The sequence below is a fragment of the Alosa alosa genome, chromosome 16, assembly GCF_017589495.1.
Source record: "Alosa alosa isolate M-15738 ecotype Scorff River chromosome 16, AALO_Geno_1.1, whole genome shotgun sequence".
NCBI classification, from domain to species: domain Eukaryota; kingdom Metazoa; phylum Chordata; class Actinopteri; order Clupeiformes; family Clupeidae; genus Alosa; species Alosa alosa.
Window position 1 is genome coordinate 31,329,854 of NC_063204.1, and position 21,381 is coordinate 31,351,234.

The 21,381-nt window shown below is 43.3% G+C and overlaps 2 protein-coding genes across 3 annotated transcripts; one reads left to right on the plus strand and one right to left on the minus strand.

Annotated features, from left to right (window-relative positions):
* Positions 1 to 1,113: 1,113 nt before the first annotated feature.
* On the plus strand, positions 1,114 to 3,874 carry nanog (nanog homeobox). Its single transcript, XM_048266001.1, has 4 exons — positions 1,114 to 1,704; positions 2,136 to 2,497; positions 2,591 to 2,713; positions 2,966 to 3,874. Exons 1-4 carry the CDS (start codon positions 1,323 to 1,325, stop codon positions 3,290 to 3,292), a joined length of 1,194 nt encoding a protein of 397 aa, XP_048121958.1. The 5' UTR covers positions 1,114 to 1,322; the 3' UTR covers positions 3,293 to 3,874.
* A 560-nt stretch (positions 3,875 to 4,434) lies between these two features.
* On the minus strand, positions 4,435 to 21,227 carry tm9sf1 (transmembrane 9 superfamily member 1). Of its 2 annotated transcripts, XM_048266000.1 has the most exons (10): positions 20,807 to 21,227; positions 20,063 to 20,283; positions 19,804 to 19,935; positions 19,441 to 19,563; positions 18,517 to 18,875; positions 17,021 to 17,175; positions 16,446 to 16,631; positions 8,223 to 8,496; positions 5,337 to 5,774; positions 4,435 to 5,302 (listed from the first exon to the last, which is right to left on the minus strand). In XM_048266000.1, the coding sequence occupies exons 2-9, from the start codon at positions 20,273 to 20,275 to the stop codon at positions 5,381 to 5,383; spliced, it is 1,836 nt and encodes a 611-aa protein (XP_048121957.1). In that variant the 5' UTR covers positions 20,276 to 20,283; positions 20,807 to 21,227; the 3' UTR covers positions 4,435 to 5,302; positions 5,337 to 5,380. The 2 variants fall into 2 exon arrangements, with proteins under 2 accessions (XP_048121957.1, XP_048121956.1); XM_048265999.1 differs by having other exon boundaries at positions 4,435 to 5,774.
* Positions 21,228 to 21,381: the final 154 nt, after the last annotated feature.

A 21,381-nucleotide genomic window follows, 5' to 3' on the forward strand; every position in this document is an offset into this window, starting at 1 on the left:
AAAAAAAAATAGTGATTCTATTTTAGACTACCTATAGGCTACTCATCAAATAGCAAAATACAAATTGCACAAAAAACAAAGCAAAACAAAAAAGTCCATATATGATACTCCTCCCTCACACCTTTAGTCTATTTTTTGTTGAAACAATTTGTCAAGGAGAGGGCATGTTTTATGTCAAGCATTTGAGAGATATTTTTGGTTGATCATTTTAGACTGTCTGGTTCTTTCTGTCCATGTCTTAATGCAATAGCAAGTGGCACTGATCTAATGGATCTTTTTTTACCTGTGGTCTGTTCCTTTGTTGTTTAAATAGCATATGGCTTGAATGGCTGTTTTCAAAAAGTAAATATAATCTATTTCTGTCTAATGCAAATAGTTTGTGAAACAGCGAAAGTGCCTACAACTGTTTAAATCAGACTAATCCATAAGGGGGGCTAACTCCTCATTTGGTATCTGAGATGCTCTGTGTTGAATGGTCCAAGCCTACCTAGCCTGGTTAAAGGATTTAATGGAACTGCAATTCACTGAACAGTGGGTGCAGGTGGGGTAGATAGATAGGTAGATAGATAGATAGATACTTTATTGATCCCCAGGGGGTTTTTTTTTACCCAGGGGGTATGTTTTATTCAATTCCGAAAATATTGTAATAGTCTTACTACTAACTTCAACATGAATGAAAATTCAGGTATTTAAGTAAATTAACCCATTCTTAAGTAAGCAATGCTTCAATATACTTCACAACATTCAGTCCCAGTCTGAACATGTGGATAAAAACATCTAGGTCACTGTAAGTTTACAGTCCTATCTTTTGCACAATACATGACCTACACATGTGCTATTTATAGAAAATGTTTGTTGTTGTTGAGGAAGTGATCAAATGTAAATTCTGAATGTTCTTTCTTTTACCTTTATGTTCGAACTTTTGTCGATGATACCTTTCAGAAAACATGCACTGCAGGCCTAATGGGCGGGGGGCGTGATTGCAATCAAAGCCTATACTCAAGAAGTGGTCTGATTAGTCTATCTAGATGCTATCTCTTCAGTCACACCCCCAAAGTCCACACCCTCACTGCTGATCTTCCATGACTATAAAAACCCCTTGAATAACCTACACTGTTTGATGGTTTGAAGGCTGTGGGGTTTGTGCATTTAACTATGCGCAATTAGACTGGTTTTGTCTTTCTGTAATCAGTAAAGTTATAGGTTGAGTTTATGCTGGACTAGAGGCCGAACCTCGGGCTCATAAACTAGCTAATTAAAATAAGGTTTTAAATAAGTTTTTTTTTACAGAAGTTGCTAACGTTAACGGAATTATCCAAACTATGGCGGACTGGAAGGTGCCGGTAAGCTACAACTTCAACCCTTCATACCACGCATATGCTTACGGACTGCTCTATCCACCTGGCTCTGAACAAACTCATCCAAACCTGAACTGGACCGAGACGACCTACAATCATCCCGGAGTCAATGGAGGTTACTACCAGACGCAAGCACCACACCAGTCTCCACCTGGGAGCCCCGAGCAAATCACGTCGAATAGCACAGCTCACTACCCTGGTCCAATGCTGTATTTCTCCGACACTCACACGCAAAGTGGCCGACTTTTCCTCTCTCAAAATCGCAGCAGTCATTATGAGGATCACACAAAGGAGAGCGAGCAAGCAGGAAGTGATAACCCCAGTGACTCTGAGGCCCACACACCAGGTAATGAAATGTAATTTGCAACAATTTGCAAATGCACACGTCCGCTAGTTACCCTAGCCGGCTAATGTTAGCACTATTTTGCGGTTGAGTTAGTAGTTCTTTGCTGCGTCGTAGAACGTTTCAGTTAAAACGTTTAGAAGTGTACGTTACGTTAAAGTAAATGCTTGTATATTGGGCGTTCAGCGCTTCAGTACTTACTTTACTTGGATCTTGAACGAAAACCACGATCTCTTCTACAAAGGAGAAGTATGTGTATGCTGCATTCTCCATGTTTAGCGAACGTTGAATGAGTGCAATTGCAGTGAAGTAGCGCCACACTGTGGCTAAAAACAAGACATGTACGATGAACTCGATTTCTGTCGAGTTATTTCATTGCACTCGGAGATGTACAATTTAGAATACGCTGCTCAATGTCTGGTGGTGTCTTGTAGATTCATGGAGTTCGGCCAGTAGCAGGGAAGGATGCATTCCTCCGGAAAATCCCGCCACATGGGCCAAGAAGGAAACGGACGATGAGACCGTCAGTGGCAGTCCAGATGGCACAGAGGTCGTGTCCAGCTCCCTTACCATTGGGGATGATGAGCCAAGTCTGAAAGACGTGCCACCGGGCCAGGGCGCTGTTGCCATCCCTCAGTCACCACCAGGAAAAACGCCAAACCGCAAGGCCAAAGTACGTACTGCATTTTCGGAGGGCCAGATGAACGCACTGACTCACCGGTTCAGCATGCAGCGGTACCTCACCCCTGCAGAAATGAAGACCCTAGCTGGAGTCACTGGGTTGACCTACAAACAAGTGAGTGGTCATACATTTGCCATCTAAATTGTTGGGGCCTACAAATTGTGCAAAATGTGAACTGTTGAATTAACATATTTTGATACTTTCAAGGTGAAGACATGGTTCCAGAATAGGAGAATGAAGCTCAAAAGGCACCAGAAGGAAAATGGTTGGGTGTCGGAGCGGTATGCCAACTCTGGATACCCCAGTGTACCACCAGCTCCACATTCTCAGGTCAGTGCTTTGAACAGATTACCCCCCAGTCTGTGTGCAGCCTGCCTCCTCCCTGGCAGACGGGCAACAATACAGGGGAAGAGAATAGCCCGTCCACTATGGAGGCACTCCTAAAGTTGGAGCAAAGCCTTAAAGGCAGGACGTCACACAAACAAAACCACTAAACTTTTTTATGGTTACTTAGTTTATGGTTACTTAGTTTATGGTTAAACCATGTTTTGGGCTGCCTCTTAACAGCTTCTCTTCCTTTAGTTCCAGACGGATTCCCAAACGTTACTTCAGGACCCGTATTCAAACCCTCAACTAAGAGAGGCCGTCTTCAAGAAGAGTTCCCCCCAACCTGCAGCTTTCTACCCCAACTACATGCGACCGCACTCTCCTCCCCAGGGAACTGGTAGGCCTCAGGGCAACTGGCCTCTCCCACCGACAATGTCCCATTACGAGTACCCCAGCCCTGCCAACTTCATGCCCCCCAATGGCAACACCAGCATCAATTCTGACAATGGGAATGGGGTGGATGCTGGTAGCAGCCCAACGCACATGGCCATGGTGCATAGTGCCACCCAGTGGTCATCCTGAGTCATTGCCTGTAGATAAGGCCAGAGACCTTTATTATGCAAACATGTACATAGTTTTTGTTTTAAGAGATGTCATGACCCTGGTGTTTTATAAATTGTGTATATATTTTTAGATGCAGTCTTGAGATGCCTTGTTTTTTTTTCTTGCATCTCTGTAAAACACTATGCTGGCTGCTTCATGGCTTTACATTATGAGCCATTTTTTTTACTTTCAAGTTCTATTTTTCTACCTTTTTACCTCAGAGTATTTAATCTTGCCCATTGGCTTATGATTACCAATGCTTTTGACAAGATGTATTTAATTCAGCCTTTATGCAATGCACTACTCATAATATGTACAGAAATGGGGATGTTGCTGCACTGAGATTCTTGTTGCAGGTTGAAATGTGAATCTTGTATGATGTGTAACGTGTTCAGCATTTTTGCAAGATACCTTAAAATTGTAATGACTTCACTGGTACCTGAACCATGATCTTAACCATGATCTTAAACGTGACCAAAAAACAAAAGTGTTTGTGATTTTGACCACTTGCACAACCAAAGTTCCAAAGTGGTCTTACAATAAATGTTGCATTTGCTTATATTTAATTCTTTCTTCATTTTTGTGGTTAAAAGTGCAGTTTCTTGCTTGTTTCAGTCAAAATGTTGCCAACTTTAGTATAGTTAAGGACTAGAGTAGATGAGCTCAGGTAAACATTCTTTTGATTTGAAGTTATGGACCTTGGAACCACTGCAGTAAAATGCAAGGCTTGGTCTTGGGCACTGTGCAGGAATTTGGGCAGGAGCCAGGCTGTTGATATTGTGTGCCGTGAGTTTTCTGATTACTTCACACAAAGCTCATTTGCTTTAAGCCACAAAGATGGCTACATAAGCCACAATGTGTTGACAATTAGTGGTTCATTGCTGCGACAGACTCGGTGAACATTAAGTGTCTTAAGTAAATGCTTTGTTTGTTCAGCACATCAGCCCTTACTTCACTTGGACCTTGAATGAAAGCCATGCTTCTTCAAAAGAAGTAGGGGCATGCTATATTGCAACATGTGCAGAAAACTTGATGCAGTCTTTTGTAGGCCTACATTTTTCTATTGAATGACCTGATCAAACAATGTCATGAAAATATGTAATATGAGAGAAGGTAACTGATTGCTTTGGTGATTTGTAATAAAAAGATGTGATTTTTATTGAAAACATTGTATATTTACAACTTAATTTATCACAGTTGATGGTGACTATAGTACATGATATTGCTCCCTTAACCCGACACATCTGACACGTGTGTGTGTGTGCGCTCAACATGTCTACTTCAAACACAACCACACCCATCCACACATATGGATATTGCACTTTCATACACTCTTTTGCACCGAGGCTGCATTCCCCTGACAGAGCACCACAGCCTTCACTCCATACACCTACCAAACCGTCTTCCTCCCTTTTGAACTCTGATTGGTCCAGTTGCATGGTTCACCTTTGTAAGAATGAAGGCCTCAGCTTCACGTTTTTCTCTGCTCTCCTGGAGTACCGCTTGCTCCATGGCAGCCATCAAAGACACCTGTGGTTTTATTAATTTTTTTCTTCATTTTTCTAAAGTTACTGAACTACAAATGACTTGAGCTTTTTATTGGGCTCTATATGTAAGTCAGTTCTGCAGTATTCCCCCAACCAGTTATTTTTTTCCCCCTTCCCTTCTTTCAACAAAAAATCCTTAGAGAGAGTAACTCATGGACGCCTGCTGTGACAGCATCTACCAAAGTCTTAAAAACTCAACAAGGAAAAAACAAAAAAACAGCTCAGGCATAACTCAACAATCAACTGGAGTTTGGCGAAGCCTGCCCGCACAGAATACTCCTGTAAGCGTCCACACTCAATACTTTCCTATGCCAACCTGCTTAACATGGGGGACCTTGGGGAAGGTGGGACTTGGATCATTTGAATATTTAAGAGGCGTGTGTGTACGTTGACTGTGTGTGTGTGTGTGTGTGTGTGTGTGTGTGTGTGTGTGTGTGTGTGTGTGTGTGTGTGTGTGTGTGTGTGTGTGTGTGTGTTTAGCCATGCCCTAGAATTGCCCGTAGGCGCAAACCCTAAATCCTCAGTCCATCTTAAGGCTCCGGTAGATATAGCGTATGAAGGTCAGCGAGGCCCAGAAGGAGACTGTGCCAAGCATGAGCGAGAAGACGAGCGCAGTCAGCAGCGAGTAGCCGAAGAACTCCACGCTCTGCACGGCGCCGCTCATGCTCGAGCGGTTGCGGTAATAGAAGACGGAGTAGACGAAGATGAAGATGCCCGTGGAGCCCGTGCTGAGCACGCTGCGCCACCACCAGCGGTAGTCCTCGCCCGACAGCAGGAAATAGGTGAGCGCCACCGAGATGCAGGCGCCTACCGAGAGCAGGATGGCGAAGACGCAGAGCAGGATGCCGTACAGTGTGTAGTGCTCACGGCCCCACACTGTGGCAAAGATGTAGTACAGCTCCACCGAGATGGCACTGGGGGGGAGAGAAAGAGAGAGAGAGAATTGGAAACAAAAACAGAATTCTTCACTCAAGAACAGGGTGTGAGACAGGGCTGTCCTCCATCACCGACCCTCTTCAATATATATATATTAATGAATTGGCAAAAAGACTCGAGCAGTCAGCAGCTCCTGGCCTATTAAATGTCTCCGAAATCAAATTTCTTCTTTTTCCGGATGACTTGGTTCTGCTGTCTCCAACAGAAGAGGGTCTACAGCAGAACCTAAATGTCCTGCACATTTACCAGTAGGCCACTTTTTTCCTTATATTCTCTTTTTCTCCAGTTGTGGATTTACTATTTTTATTGTATTTTCTTTTCCTCTATTTGTGGATTTACTCAGTTTTCCTTTTTGTGGATTTACTCTTTTTATATTTTCTACAACATTGTAACCAGCAAGTGGATATGCGCCGCATTTTGTTAACACCTCTGAAGTGCTGAAAAGTTAAGAGTTCATTTAACTATTGCATCCAACTCTTTAAGCCGTATTTTTTTTATCTCTTTTTGGGTCTTCTACGATTTCCTAACAGGAAGATATCTCACGTGACCGCGGTGTTGCGGTAATGCGGTTACCGTCCCAGCCCTATGTGTGTGTGTGTGTGTGTGTGTGTGTGTGTGTGTGTGTGTGTGTGTGTGTGTGTGTGTGTGTGTGTATGTTTATGTGTCTGTGTGTTATGTTTATGTGCCTGTGTGTGTGTGCGTGCATGCATGCATGCTTGTATATGCCTGTGTGTGCATGTACATTTCAACTTCATCCAGCAACCCTTCGCTCAACACCACCATCTGCAGGCCAATTTGTGTAGTCACTAAATGTACACATAAATTAATTTATTGTATTGCCCCCCATGAATGGAATTCCACAAAACTCTGGGCGACTGATCAAAATGAAAATCAATGGTTCAGTCATCCTTGTGGGGCTACATGTCCACCAAGTTTCATGCAGCTTAGTCTTTCAGTGTCCCGGGAACGGTTGACACAAAAAAATTAAAACGAGACATTGAGAACTTTGAAAAAACACTGGTAATTTATTTACAAGACGATTTATACAGACAGTACCTTCACAAAGTTTTTTGGGCACTTGCGTGTCACAGGAAGTTGATTGACGAGAAACTACAACTGATACGTGAATACTCACATTAGTAATGTTGACGGAAGACCGATACATGTGCATATAGCCTACGGACTGCAGCTTCAGCTGACATAATGGAGGATAAGATGAAGACAAGATGGTTCATATCACGTATCAGCTGTAGTTTCACTCTTTGTCGTCAATCAACTTCCCGTGACACGCAAGATTTCAAGGAAAACTTTGTGAAGGTACTGTCTGTATAAATCGTCTTGTAAATAAACTGCCAGTGCTTTTTCAAAGTTCTCAATGTCTCGTGTCTCATTGAGCCTCGTAAATGGGGTAAAATAGTGATATATTTGCATGGCTAGCCCAATGCCCGAGGCACTCACATTGAAAGCCTGTTGGTAGCATCGGCTAACTAGCGCCGGATTTCAGAGTGCAGGGGACAAGCCGAGATGGTCTATGAGACAAGAGTTCACACTCAGCTCTCAAAGCATGGGGTTACTTGACAAAGGCATGCAGAATAACCAGACTGTAAATGGCATCTGTTCCATTCGATAGCTGTTAATAAGGAAGGCAGAGGAATCTCAATTTAAACTCCAGGTCTCTCAACCGGTCATGCTGTCTGTCGACACACCAATCTGGCTGAACCAGATAAACCAGAGAGGCACTTCTAACAGCACATGTACAAACATCCTCCACAATGACCTTTGCATGTATCCCATTTAACTCTTAACCTCAGAAAATAGTACAGGGTCAGGAACCAGAAGTTCATGGTCAGGATTAGATAGTGTCTTCAAAACATTTTGGCAGTGCTAAATTTCTGTCGGGATGAATTAAGTATCATTCTAAAACTGATAGTTCCGGTCCTTGATTGTGATTGGCTGAATCGCGTTTGATGCCGTTGTAAAATGCAGAATAAACATACACCTTGACCGCATTGCGTTCTATATTACTACGCTACCATAACTTGGTACAAAAGTTAAAGTAGCTGCATCTCGACGTTGCTTGGCAACCATTCAGATAGAGGAAATATATTTATTGGCGGAAGAATGATTATCTAGGAATAACTCGTTATATTTCTAGTTGCTGTGGCTTTACTTTATGAAACTTGGCCAGGCATTTATAACAGTTTTAGAAAAGCAATAAGCCACTCGAGTCCGTTACAACAGCTAAGGGGGGTTTTGGGCACTGCGCTAGCGCGTCGTGTCTAACAACGCCCTTTAGCTGTTGTAGAATCAGTGTAACCTACGGCCTCTCGGGGCTTATTGCTTAAATCTATCCCAGATCTTCAAGTCATAAAGCAGAGCTTGACACAAACATGTCGGACTGTTCTAAGGGACTTCTTGTGACTCACCTGAAAGGGAGGAAGCCTCCGATGGCCATGTGCACGGCAGTGTGCTTGTACCAGGGCTGCTGGGGGATCTGCCGGGGGATGTTGCGCGTGCGGCACGGCGCCTGGAAGCTGCCCGCCCGGTTCTTGCCCACGATGCCACCGATGACGGTGAGGGGGAAGCCCACGAGCATCCAGGCGCCTAGCAACAGCAGCACGGTGGAGGCGGGCAGGGCCTGGGTGGAGCCGCTCCACCAGTGGACCGAGTTCACCACGCTCCACGTGATGAAGAGAGGAGCTGAGACAAAAGATGAGGAGAAAGTGGGTGAGAGAAAGAAAAGAAAGAAAGGAAGAGAAAGACAAAGGAAAGGCGTGTGTGAGGGCTGTGGGTTTCAAAAGAATTACCACATTTCCACTCTCCCTATAATTTATTTTTAAATAACAAACTCAATTTGGTCTTTAGTGCTTCTAAAAATACGCTGACAAGTATTTTCAAGTTTCAAGTTTTATTGTCAGATATACTTTGCAGTATAGCAAAATTCTTGTGCCACAGTTGCATTAGTGCAAGGAGGGGTAAATAAACACAGGAGGACAGTGGGGGGGACCTTAAATAAAGGGAGTTGAAGAAGGACTGTGCAGTACCACACATAGCCAAACTATCAACACCATTATACGGCCATAAATATATATACACCCCCCCACACACACACACACACACATATGCACACACATACACAACCACTATACTTGCATGCAAAGCATAAATAAAATCTCATGGACATGGGACATTTAGGATTCTGACAGCTTGTGGGAAAAAAACTGCCAGAGGGAAGCAGAGAGAAGAGGGAGTGAGCTGGATTGCTAGCATCCTTGATGATAGGGTCAGCTCTCATCCACACTGTGATGCATCCAGTCAGGACGCTTTTAATAGTGCAGCGATAAAAAGTTCACCAGGGTTTTTGTTCCCCCCCAAAGCTCTTTAGCCGCCTCAGAAAGAACAGTCTCTGCTGTGCCTTCTTGAGGATTAGAGTTGGGTATCGTTTGGGTTTTATCCGATACCGGTGCTAAATTGATACCTTTAAAATAGTGCCGGTGAAAAAACGGTGCCTTAACCGGTACTTTGTTTTTACAATAAAATGATCTAAAGCATGAATTGCTTTTTTTTTTATTGATTGCCTGGCGAGCCAGACCCACATTAAAATGTAGGGTCTGGGGACTCACCGTTGGCGGTGATCAGTCCGAGGAGCGGGATAATCGGTTGTCTTTCAAATTCCCTCTGCACGCAATAGGACAACTCATGAATCCCATGCGTTTTCCCACCAGTGGAGCTAGTTGGCTAGTTCAAACTTTTGCCAACTTAAAAAAAGCTTAACTTGTGTCACGTTGTTTGCCAACAGCAACATCCATCATCTTTGTTTTCAAGTAGCAGGGAATTCAAACCGAACCGTTGCAACTCTGCCATCAATCATTCTGTTAAGCCCGCCTCACGTCTCTATACACGATGTGATTGGCCCTATCGAAGTTGAATTTTTCCAGCTCGCAAGCCAACGGAGAGTTGCTAGACTAGGCCGGGCAGCAAATTACATTTGCTGCCGCTAGGGTGCGTCTAGATTTCCAGGCTAACTTTTGGCATGATCTTCATATTAATTGTGATGCTACATGCTATATATGCTTTAAAGTAAGCTAGGCCTACTTTACTTGGCATAGGCTCATGCAAGCTGTCAAACACTGTTCACTAGCCTGGTGATGAACCCCTAAGCTTATGCTTATCAGAGTTCCTACACATTTTCCATTTCAAAATTCCATACTTTTTCCATACTCAAATGTTCAAACTTCTCGGTACATTTTTTTTTTAAGTATATATTTTTTGGGCTTTTATGCCTTTAATGCGACAGGATAGTGACATGAAGTGAGTGGGAGAGAGAATCGGGGTGGGATCCGGAAAGGACCACGGGGCGGGAATCGAACCCGGATCGCTGGCGTACGGTGCAGGTGCCCCAGCCAGTTGCGCCACGGCTGGGGCCATGGTACATTTTTCTGACCATATTCTAGACATTGTCAATGGAGTGTTCTACTAGCATTGTCAATGTTTATTATTAACTTGGTAGCCCTTGGATACTTTTTGTTGGGGGAAGTGCTGTGTTGGAAGGTGCACTCACACTTTTAGTTCTCTGTAGATACAGCATAGCCTACATATGTTGGAGGCTAGTGCACTGCTGGCAGAGGCCTCAGAAATCACCATAAACAATATTATTTGTTTGCAATAACAGTTTATCAGATAATGCAGTATCCATGTCTTGGTATCTTTTACAAAATTAAAAAAGTCTACCAGTGTTTTAGCCGAAAATAGCAGAGCTATGCAAACATACCAGTGCACAATGGTATAGGACACGTGCATAGAGCAGGGGTTCTCAATTTGGTTTTGGTTCCAGGGTCCCCTTGTGGGAGAATGTTTTTTCTAAGGAACCCCTTTCAATTGTATGTTGACGATGTGGACTGACAGTTAAGCTACACAACAGTAGGAATGGTTCATTATGACCTGAGTGAAGTGATTAGTACTGTAGATGCAATAGTCTGTAAACACAAATATTTCTCCATACACTTGTTTCTTTTTTCCATCCTTATCCAGACCTGGAAATTACTAAAATCAAATTCCATACTTTTCCAGGTTTTCCATACTGCGTAGGAACTAGGGCTGGGCGATATGGCTGAAAACTGTATCACGATATAAGTGTTTCATATCAGTTGATATCGATAATTATTGATTTTTTAAAATCTATTTCAGATAAGGACCAGAAGGAAAAAAAAAAAAGTTCAACTTAAACACTTATTATTTTAAACTTAACCACCTTAGTTATCAAAGCAAACAGGGAAAAGAAATGTCAACACAATCATGAAAAACACATCTGAATTAAAAGCAGCACTGGTTGAAGCCTGGAAATATTGTAAACAAAGTAGCTTAATTTGCTAGTTTATCATAGTCTGGTTAGACTGTTCAGTTTCCCCATGTGTGTTTAAGTTTCAAATGAATACTTTTTCTCCTTGGGATAGGCCCGTTTGAGTCTTGGAAAATACTTTTCCATTGGCATCTGGATTGAGATGATTAGAACTTAGCAGTCAATTTGAATGCAACCGTTTTGAACAAATTTGTGCAGCGTGCTAATGATGCTAACCGGATTTAATAGCAATTTAGTCAGTCATCTTGCACGATTGTGAATGTTTGGACATGCTGGGGAGGGATGCGCCTGTTGAGAGGGAGAGGGAGAGGGGGAGAGAGAGAGAGAGAGAGAGAGAGCGCGGGGCAAGGACTCATTGAGAGTCTGTGTTGAGGTTGGCCTACTTCTATGGACAACGTAAGGCGGGAGGTGTGTGTTGCTTTTAATTATCGAATGTTCTATCGAACGCATTTTTTATTGATATCGATTACATGTTTATTGCGATACATATCGCTATCGTTTTATCGCCCAGCCCTAGTAGGAACCCTGGCTTATAAAGTGTTTTTGTTAGCTAACTGTATCTGGATGTGTTGCTATCAGAGTAAAACGTTAGAACTGGCGCATGATGTGCAGTGATGCCTCATATAAAAAATGAAAAAAAAACGTCAGATTTAAGTGGCACCGAAATCCACATTATTATTCGATGTAGTTACTACCGTTTGCGTTGACACCAGTGCCATATTAGAACCGTGTTTCGGTTCCCTATTGAGGATACAGGTGGAGTGAAGGGACTGGGGGTGCACATCAGCGAAGACCTCTCCTGGACCACCAACACTGCATCACTGGCGAAGAGAGCTCAGCGCCGCCTGTACTTCCTGCGGAAACTCAGGCGAGCAAGTGCTCCACCAGCCATCATGACCACATTCTACCGAGGCACCATTGAGAGCATCCTCTCCAGCTGTATCGCTGTGTGGGGCGGAAGCTGCACTGAATACAACAGGAAAGCCCTGCAGCGCATAGTGAACACAGCTGGAAGGATCATTGGTGCTTCACTCCCCTCCCTGAAGGACATTTACACCACCCACCTCACCCGCAAGGCGACCAAGATTGTGAGTGATGCAAGTCACCCCGCTCACAATCTGTTTGATCTACTGCCCTCTGGGAAGAGGTACAGAAGCCTGCGCCCCGCACTACCAGACTCACCAACAGCTTCATACACCAAGCTGTAAGGATGCTGAACTCTCCCTCCTCTCCCCCTCCACCCTCAGCTACATAACATCCTGGACATTGGACCCACAATGGCCGCCTGCACTACTCCACTTGCACACTTGAACACTTGCACACTTGTACACTTTACAACTTGGTGTTGTTGTCCTGAAAACACAACACTTCTGCTGCTCTTACATAACTTGCACCACTATGCCACTTTCTTCATTACTCAGGTCAAACAGAACTACCCAAGCCTCTTATTGGCCTGACTTTGCACTAGTTTTTTATTGACTGTCTATGCACAATTTCAACAAAATTTTGCTGCTCTTATTTTTTCATTATTATATGTGCCCTCTTATTTACTTATTTACTTACTTTTTTGTTTACTTGAATGTTATGTTTGTCTGTGGACTTAAAATTGGTAAAAGATGTCTTGTCTTCACCGTGGGATAGTGAGAAACGTAATTTCGATCTCTTTGTATGTCTGGAACATGTGAAGAAATTGACAATAAAGCTGACTTTGACTTTGACTTTGACTTTGACTGTGAAAGGGAGTCGGAGATCTGTATGCCCAGGAACTGAAAACTGCTGACCATTTCCGCAGGTGAATCATTGATACAGAGAAGGACGTGATTGGCCTCTTTAGCAACAACAATGAGGCCTCCTACAGAAAGGAGGTGAGAGACCTGACTGTATGGTGCCACAACAACCTCTTCCTGAACATCCGCAAAAGTAAGGAGATAGTCATCGACTTCAGGAAGAAAGGTGGCAATCACTGTAGTGTAGTGTTGCACGGTGTATCGATACTAAAAAGGTATCACGATGCCTTTACGCAAAAAACGATACGATTTCCGACGTTTTTAGAATCGATACTTTATTAAAATTAACGTTCTGTGTCTGCGTGCTGCCCTCATTGCTCCTTGCATGCATCTAGGCAAGTGGGCGTGTCAAGCAGGCAGCTCTGAGTGAGTGAGTGCGCAGCCAACGTCAACATACAGTAGTTCTTTGCCGACCGTCCTCGGCCTTGTGGATAAAACAAAAGAAGTGAAATCTGCAACTATTTCGGATACATCGCAAATAGTGAAGGCAAGCCATCAGGTAAACAGAGGGCCGTTTGTGAAATATGTTTCAAAGTTTTTAAAAGCAGTAGGCTACGCATGGAACTTGGCTAAACACCTCGCAGACATATCCCAACATTTTTGTTCAAAGAACGGCAGGTAAACGAATATGCTATAGAAAACACGACTACATGGTTAGTGCCAAGTTCTTCTCTTCTGTTTTAGTCTAGCCTAAACGAAACGAGTAAGGTTCTCTGGGATAAAGCGAACCTTCCTTCATCAATGAATTTTGACGAGACATAACGAGCTGTAATCATTTTGACGAGACATAACGAGCTGTAATCATAGGGTGCTAACGTGATGAAAGCGCAATGTTCACGCCAGAATAACATTACCATAACTTGTAAACAATCTATTTCATGTTCGGTCAGTACTACTGGTAATATTTGTCATGGCATGTAGACTGCAATTTGTTCAATAAGTATTGCCCAGATGTAGGATAGGCTACCCGAAATGCGCTAATTAAAGCCCACAGCATATAATGCCACCGAAGCGTGTTGAGTCCTAATAATAATAGCGGCTTATTGTTACGTTGTAGCAAATCATGTTATCAAAGAAATAGACGTAGGCTGAGTGGTTGGAACGTCGTACTTGTACACTGGCCGCAAAGAAGACTATCCTCACATTTTTCCCTTTCCAACTGTCAAAGAAATCCCATGAACACGGGAAGGCCTAGGGAAGCCTATACTGTACATCAGATGGCCTAAAGATTAGGCCCCTCTGCATAGCATTCAGTGATTTGCATGCAGTAATTTCAACACTGACCTTGATCTAGCCTAGTTTGGCTATTTAAAGCTACTTTATTGGCAAAACACAACACAATGTAAATGAACTATAACAAAAAATAAAGGACTTAATAACACAAAGTAGGCCTACTATTTTACTGACTATAAAAATAATAATTATGTAGGAAGTTTAGAACCCAGAATTGACCTGCACACTACAAAAGTGCACCGAATTCAACACAAATGACTCAATACACTTGGAGGAGGTATGGGTCCTTTCTTTTCCAGATATCTTAGGATTTCGCCGTAGTATCGGTTCAGTATCGAGCATCGTGATATTTATGGCAGGTATCGTATCGAAGTCATAATTTTGGTATCGTGACAACACTACTGTAGTGTCATCTGCAAATTTGATGATGCTGTTGTTTTCATGCCTGAGACAACAGCCTTGTGGGATGCCAGTGTTGAGCATCAGCTTGGATGATTTCCTTATGCCCATTTTAACTAACTGGGGCCTGTTGGTCAAGAAGTCCAGCACCCAACTAAATATTGGGTTGCTCAGTACCAGGTCTCTGTGCTTTAACACCAGTTTAGATGGTACAACAGTGTTAAAGGCAGAGCTGTAATCAATTAATGAACAGCATCTAGACATAGGTGTTATTTTTGTCCAGGTGAGCTAGGGCAGTATGCAAGGCAATGGAGATAGCATCATCCACAGACCTGTTTTCATTGCAACCAACTAAGTTAGCAACTTTGTTGGTTGCAATGCAATTTCCCATTGCCAAGTTAAGTTGCCAACTAAGTTGCCAACAGGTTAGCAACTATGGTTTTGGGAAACGCCCGCCTGGTTGGGAAACGTTCGGACTGTTCGGGAAGGCACACACGAGTCCATGCAGAACCTGATATAATCTGACACCGAGTCGGCGTATTCGTCCAGGTCCGCAGGAGTTTTTGAACACAGACCAATCCGTTGTTTCAAAGCAGTCCTGAAGTTCAGACTCGTGTTCTGCTGACCAGCATTGCACTTCTCTCACTGCTGGTTGCTCACACTTTAACTTCGGTTTGTAGGCCGGCAGCACGAGCACTGACGAATGGTCCAATTTACAAAAGTGTGGGCGTGGTACAGACTTGTATGAGCCTTTCAGTGGGATGTACCAGTGGTCAAGAGTCCGATCACCCCTGGTGGGACAGGTAACATGCTGGTAGTATTTGGGAAGGACTTTTTTCAGGTTGAAGTCACCCGTTATGATAGGGACTGCTTCCTGGTACCTGACTTTCGTTTGCAGATGGCACCATACAGTTCATCAAGTGCCGCTGTAGCAGAGAATCCGCCAGGTTGTATGGCTCTAAGCCAGGTCTCGGTGGAAAAGAGTACACTGCACTCTCGCAAGTCCCTGCATGAGCCGATGCGACAGTGGAGCTCATCCAGTTTGTTTTCCATGGCCTGCAGATTAGCCAGCAATAGAGTAGGGATGGCCAGGTTGGACGCTGTCGTATTCTGGCCAAAACGCCGCCTCATCTCCCTCTCCTCCTCCGATGAGAAGGCCTGATGTCCGATCCGCTTATGGAGTTGCGAACAATTTCCATAGGTAATCCCGTTACATTAATATTGACTGTTACACTGTTTCTGATGTCTAGGAGAGTCATACGGTCATCGAGAATATGGCAGTTATGTACATGTGGAACAAAAAACAACAAAAGTACACAAAGTAGTGAGAGCACAACTCGTACAGTAGCTTGTCGCCATTGTACCAGAGGGGTAACAACTTAGCAAAAGAATGTCAACTTGATGTACTTTATTCTGATGTACAGTCTGAAAAGGTCAGATTAAATTGGTTCTGGTTGGCAAAAAAAAAAAAAAAAAAAAAAATCAAGAGCTATAACCATATATATCTATGGCTATAACCTTTCATGAACTGCATCAATATGACAAGCACTCTTCCTAGACAAGGTTCTACTTCTCAGCTTTTACACCCTCAGTTCAAGTATACAGTCGGTGGGGCGGTGTCAGTGTGCTAGTGTTGTACACAGTCAGTGGGCTAGTGTTGTACACAGTAAGTATGTTAGTGGTGTATACAGTCAGTGTGCTGGTGTTGTACACAATAAGTATGCTAGGGTCATACAGAGTCAGTGTGCTGGTGTTGTACATAGTAAGTATGCTAGTGTCGTAATGAGTCAGTGTGCTGGTGTGGTACACAGTAAGTATGCTAGCGTCATACAGAGTCAGTGGACTTGGGACAGAGTGTGCTGGTGTGGTACCTGAGAAGAGACTGGAGGTGAGGATGATGTTCCAGACCCAGCGCTGGCCATGGATCTGCGTGTAGAAGCTGCAGGAGCAGTAGCCCGACACGCAGCTTGTCAGAGCGTACAGCACAATAGCAGCAGAGTTAATGGCGCCATGGCGATGGATGTTAAACATGCCCAGCAACGCCATGATGATGATTCCTACAGAGAGGGGAGTGATTACCAAGGGGGATGAGAAGTGGGGGTTAGGCTGAACCACGTTTGATGAAGCTACAGAACTCCTCGAGTAGTGACCATTTACATTTACATTTATTAATTTGGCAGACGCATATCCAAAGCGACTTAGAGCAACATTTAAGCTATTAACATTTAAGCATATTAACAACTAAGCTACAGAGCTACAGCTAAAGCAATAGAATAACATATACACTATTAACAATTAAGCAATTTAACATTTAAGCTACAATGCAGAGCAGACCTAACCTGACCAAAACCTGTTTGTTAAATTATTCAAATGAATAGAAATATATTTTTTTATCCTGATTGTTTACACAATTCATCTTTTAAGCTTATAGTGACCTGTTAGTTACCTGTTGCAAGAGTAAGAAACTGTGCTCCGACACCCAGCACGGCACACAACAGACTTTTGTAAGGAGGAAAGCGGAAGACGTCTGTGTGGATAATTTTCCATCCGTTGTCCCCTTGGTCCAGATCATCGCAACCACCATCTTCCTCCACGTTATACCTGTTGATAGAGGGAACCAGAGCTGTTCATAAATGACAGTTGATTAAATCTTAAAATGTGCCTGTGCATAGGGGTATGCGGTCATATTTATGACAATATAAAGTATCAGCAGTGCTATCACACATCTCGGTCTGCGGTCATATTTATATTCCTGACTGCATAGGGGTAGCATCAGGTCAAAAGTCACTTTATCTGATAAGCAGGAGTTAAGCCTGTGACCTTGTTGTATTGGTTCTACATCCTTATTCATCTGTATGACAGATGGCTGGACAGAGGCATTAAGCCTGAAAAAACTTTTGTAAAATGCAAACTAAGAAGGAAGTACCACATAACTGTTGGCACAAACACACACACACACACACACACACACACACAGCACATGTCCAGGGTTTCAAATTAAACTCAGTCACTTGTTCTCACACTAGTTCTGCTGCCTAAAATATACACACAGGGAAGGCACATGCACACACAGAGTCCTCTACTCCTACCTCCTCCCATTTCTTCTCATATTTTCTCAGTCCTCCTCAGATTCATCCTCCCCCAGTTTCATCCTAGCCCTGCTCTACTCCAAGACAATTAACAAATATGCATATTTGATCACTTGTGTATGTTCGATACACCTGGATTTAATACTGTATATTTGTGCTTGCCTTCTGCAGTCTGATAACTTAAAGGATAGGACAGGATAACTGATGTGATTACTATTATGACATCACTTGTACTCTCTACTCTAACCATGGGCTACTGCCTCCCTCCCTACATAGAGAGCTGTCTCACTAGACATGACTTTGGATTAAATGCATCTTTTAAAAATGAGCGTAGCACTCTAGAATCTTTGGGTAACACTACGGTATGACGTTAGCAAAGTCCTGACGTTAAACTAAATTAGCTTACGTAAGCTAGCAGGCTAACGGTATAAATTAGTTTTACGGCCGGCAGATATATCAGACCAGACGCTATTAATGGTTACAACAATGGCATAATCAGATAGCAAATTGTTTATTTCTCATCTCTAATCTACAAATCTAAGCAAAATAAGGTCACACAAATTACATTTTAAACAGATTCAGCAGCCATTACCGATGTCATCCGCCATGTTTGTTTACCTTTCACAGCTGTTTCAGACGTTGTTTGAGGGATTATGGGTAGGAGGGAGCATGAAGTGTGCATCGATGCTGCCTCCAAAAATGACCGTTATTTGGGAATTCTAAGATATCTTAAAAGGCAGCAGAATTTGTTTTTTCGGTTTCGAACCGCACTTGCTGCCTTGCTCCCCAGTTAGATATCTTAAAAGGCAGCAACTTTACCCGTTTCGAACACACCCATAGGCTCTCTGCTTACCTGGCAAAGTCGTTCTTGAGCACGCGCATGAGGATGATGATGACGAAGCCCAGCAGAAGTACCACCAGCACCAGCGAGTTGATGATGGACAGCCAGTGGATCTCCAGCGTCTTGGGGAAGAAGGAGTAGTCGCGCAGGCGCTCTGCCCGCCGCACGTACGGCAGTGGGCTCTCAAACCAATGCACGCTGTATGTGTGCGTCACCGTCAGGCTGCCAGCCGAGCTCCCCATCCCCCCTGGGCTCAGCCCGCCGCTCTCGTCCAGGGGCACAGGCTTGACGTCCTTCACCGACACATTGGCGAAAATCACTGAGTCGCCATTGTACTCAATGTTGAAGTCCAGATGAGTCCACAGACCCACCTGTTAGGGGAAATGTTGAGAACCATGAGAACTGAAATAGATTTTGTAGGATACCATAGCAAATGTGTTCACTACACCATCAGTCACTAGAAAGAGAAGGTCACTAGTTGCTGTGTTAATAGTGTGAGATATACCTTTTAATTGGGTGCCTGCTAACACTGCAACTATCATTTCAGTTAATGATCTGACTCTTGTAACACACATAAAAACAACATACAGGGACAACACATGTAGACTATAGACTTAGACTGTAGTGTATACAAAATAAACAAAATAAATACACTACACATTCAGCAAGGGACAAACACTGACAACAAAAATAAAACAACAATAAATTGACAGGGGAGTGATTGGGATGGAGGAGGAGCAGTTATTGAGTAGGAAGGAAAAGCAAGAGTGAAAAGGTGAGCAACACAAAAATTACTTTACACAGAAGACCGTCCCTGATGTCTCAAGAATAAGAGCGTGTCAGAGTGTGTGTGTGTGTGTGTGTGCGCGCGCGCGCTGTGTGTATGAGAGAAGGAGACAAAAAGATAAAGAGAAAATAGGGCAAAAAATGAGAAACCTTATGGCTGTGAGGAAGGAAGCCACTCTCCTCCATGTAGCCCACAAAGCCCCAGATGGGAATGTCATCGAGGACAAACTCAAAATAATACAGCTCCTCCACAGCCTCTCTCAGCTGCTCCACCTGTGACCAGAAAACAGCTCAGTGTGCAGCCATTAAGAACCTGTGTCACTGAACAGCCTGAACCAACAGCCACCAAAACACAAATAGTCAGTTTTATTTGGTTCCACGTGCATGCAAGAACCAGCTTAAACTGCTGTTCTTCATCAGTTGTTGGCCAAACTGTTAAAATCAACAACTAAAAAAATAATCAAAACAGCAGCAAGTTCTTGTTTTATCAGTGAGCATAGATTGCTGGTTTACCTCTTTCTCATTGAGGGTTATTTGGCACAGTGTTTGTCTGTCTGTGTTCTCCCTGAAGCGGATTTTGTATAGCGACTCTGCCATCCTATCTCCATCTAACACCTCTCCAAGGCTTAAGGCTTTATGGCGCACCTGAGCAGGACAAGAGTCATAAACTGCAACGCACCAACTCAAGATATGGAAAGACATGGACATTACAGTTACATTTATTGTTGGCCACGTGTCATGTTTGTTTTCTAGTAGACTTCATGTGACTTACCTGTTCTGGCCTACAGACAGGTAAGGTGTAGAAGTGATACGTCTCCTGGGGATTGTGGTAAGGACCAACTTTGTTGACGTAAAGGGTGACTGCATCTCCTTGGTTGTAGCTTGCCGTACATCCAATTTGAGATAGAAGGCAAACAGCCAAGACGCAGTACCTCCTCACTCCATTGGAGTACTGATGGCTGGATAAACCCAACCTTGGCGTCATCTCGACTCCTGGTGAATGAAAAACGTTCACCTCACTGCGTCAAAACATACACTTACGTTACTTAATAGCAGCAAAATGTGAGACGAACTTTTTTCACGTTATAATGTCCTATAACAACCAAGCTAACCACGCTAGCTAGAATTCTAGCTAATTTTGCAAGGTGGCACTGTGATGTAGCAACATTTCATAAAAGTGCGACAACACATCCTTCGCTTCACTTGATAAATAATAACGTTATCGGAAAAAATACATTTTGACGTTTTTAGCATGCAATTTCCGTAGTTAACGGCGGTTGACAGCTAGCAAGTAAGCAACTTGTGTTGGTAAGCTAACTTAATTGGTCTGTGTGGCGAAATGTTGTCAAGATGAAACCAAATGGCGAGATATAAGCATACTCGACCGATGTTCTCATATCGTCGTTAAAACATGTCAGTTCTGCCGGGTTTTTAACATAATTTCCGTGTTGGCACTTCACTCTTATTGTAACGTTACCGCAGCTTCCTCCAGTAGGCTATGATAACGTTAACAAACCTGTCGGTGCTGCTTGGAGGATTTTTCGGATTCCAGGCCTGGGAACAGTCACTTTCTCTTATCCGTGTTTCTGAGAAACTGTCCAACTCAAATAAAAATATTCCATAACATCTTCTTACGTACGTTCAAATTAACAATAGTGCGAGGGCTACATTCGACCCCTAAATTGATTGTGCTGTTCAAAACGACATGATGCCGTGCTGAGTGCCGTGAAACAGCCTACTCCACGTCACCTTAAAAATCAAAATAATGTCGACTACTTTTCCGGAGTGGGCGGGGCAAAACGCGCTACACACCTCCACCTGCTTATATAATGCTAATATCAAAATAACTGATTTTGTTTTTAGATGTATTAACACAAAGAAATATTATCTTTAAAGTGGACATTACAGTTTGTCCCGACAGTGGCCGCTTGTTTGCTGTTGTCTACCCTCTGGATACCATACAGCCCAAACCAATCGTATTAAACCAGCGCAGATATCAAAGATCCGCTTTAACCCTCTCTGCAGATATGTTTCCATTTCTTTCCCCTGATCCGGACGAAATAATCATTATCGAGCAATCGATTCTATGCA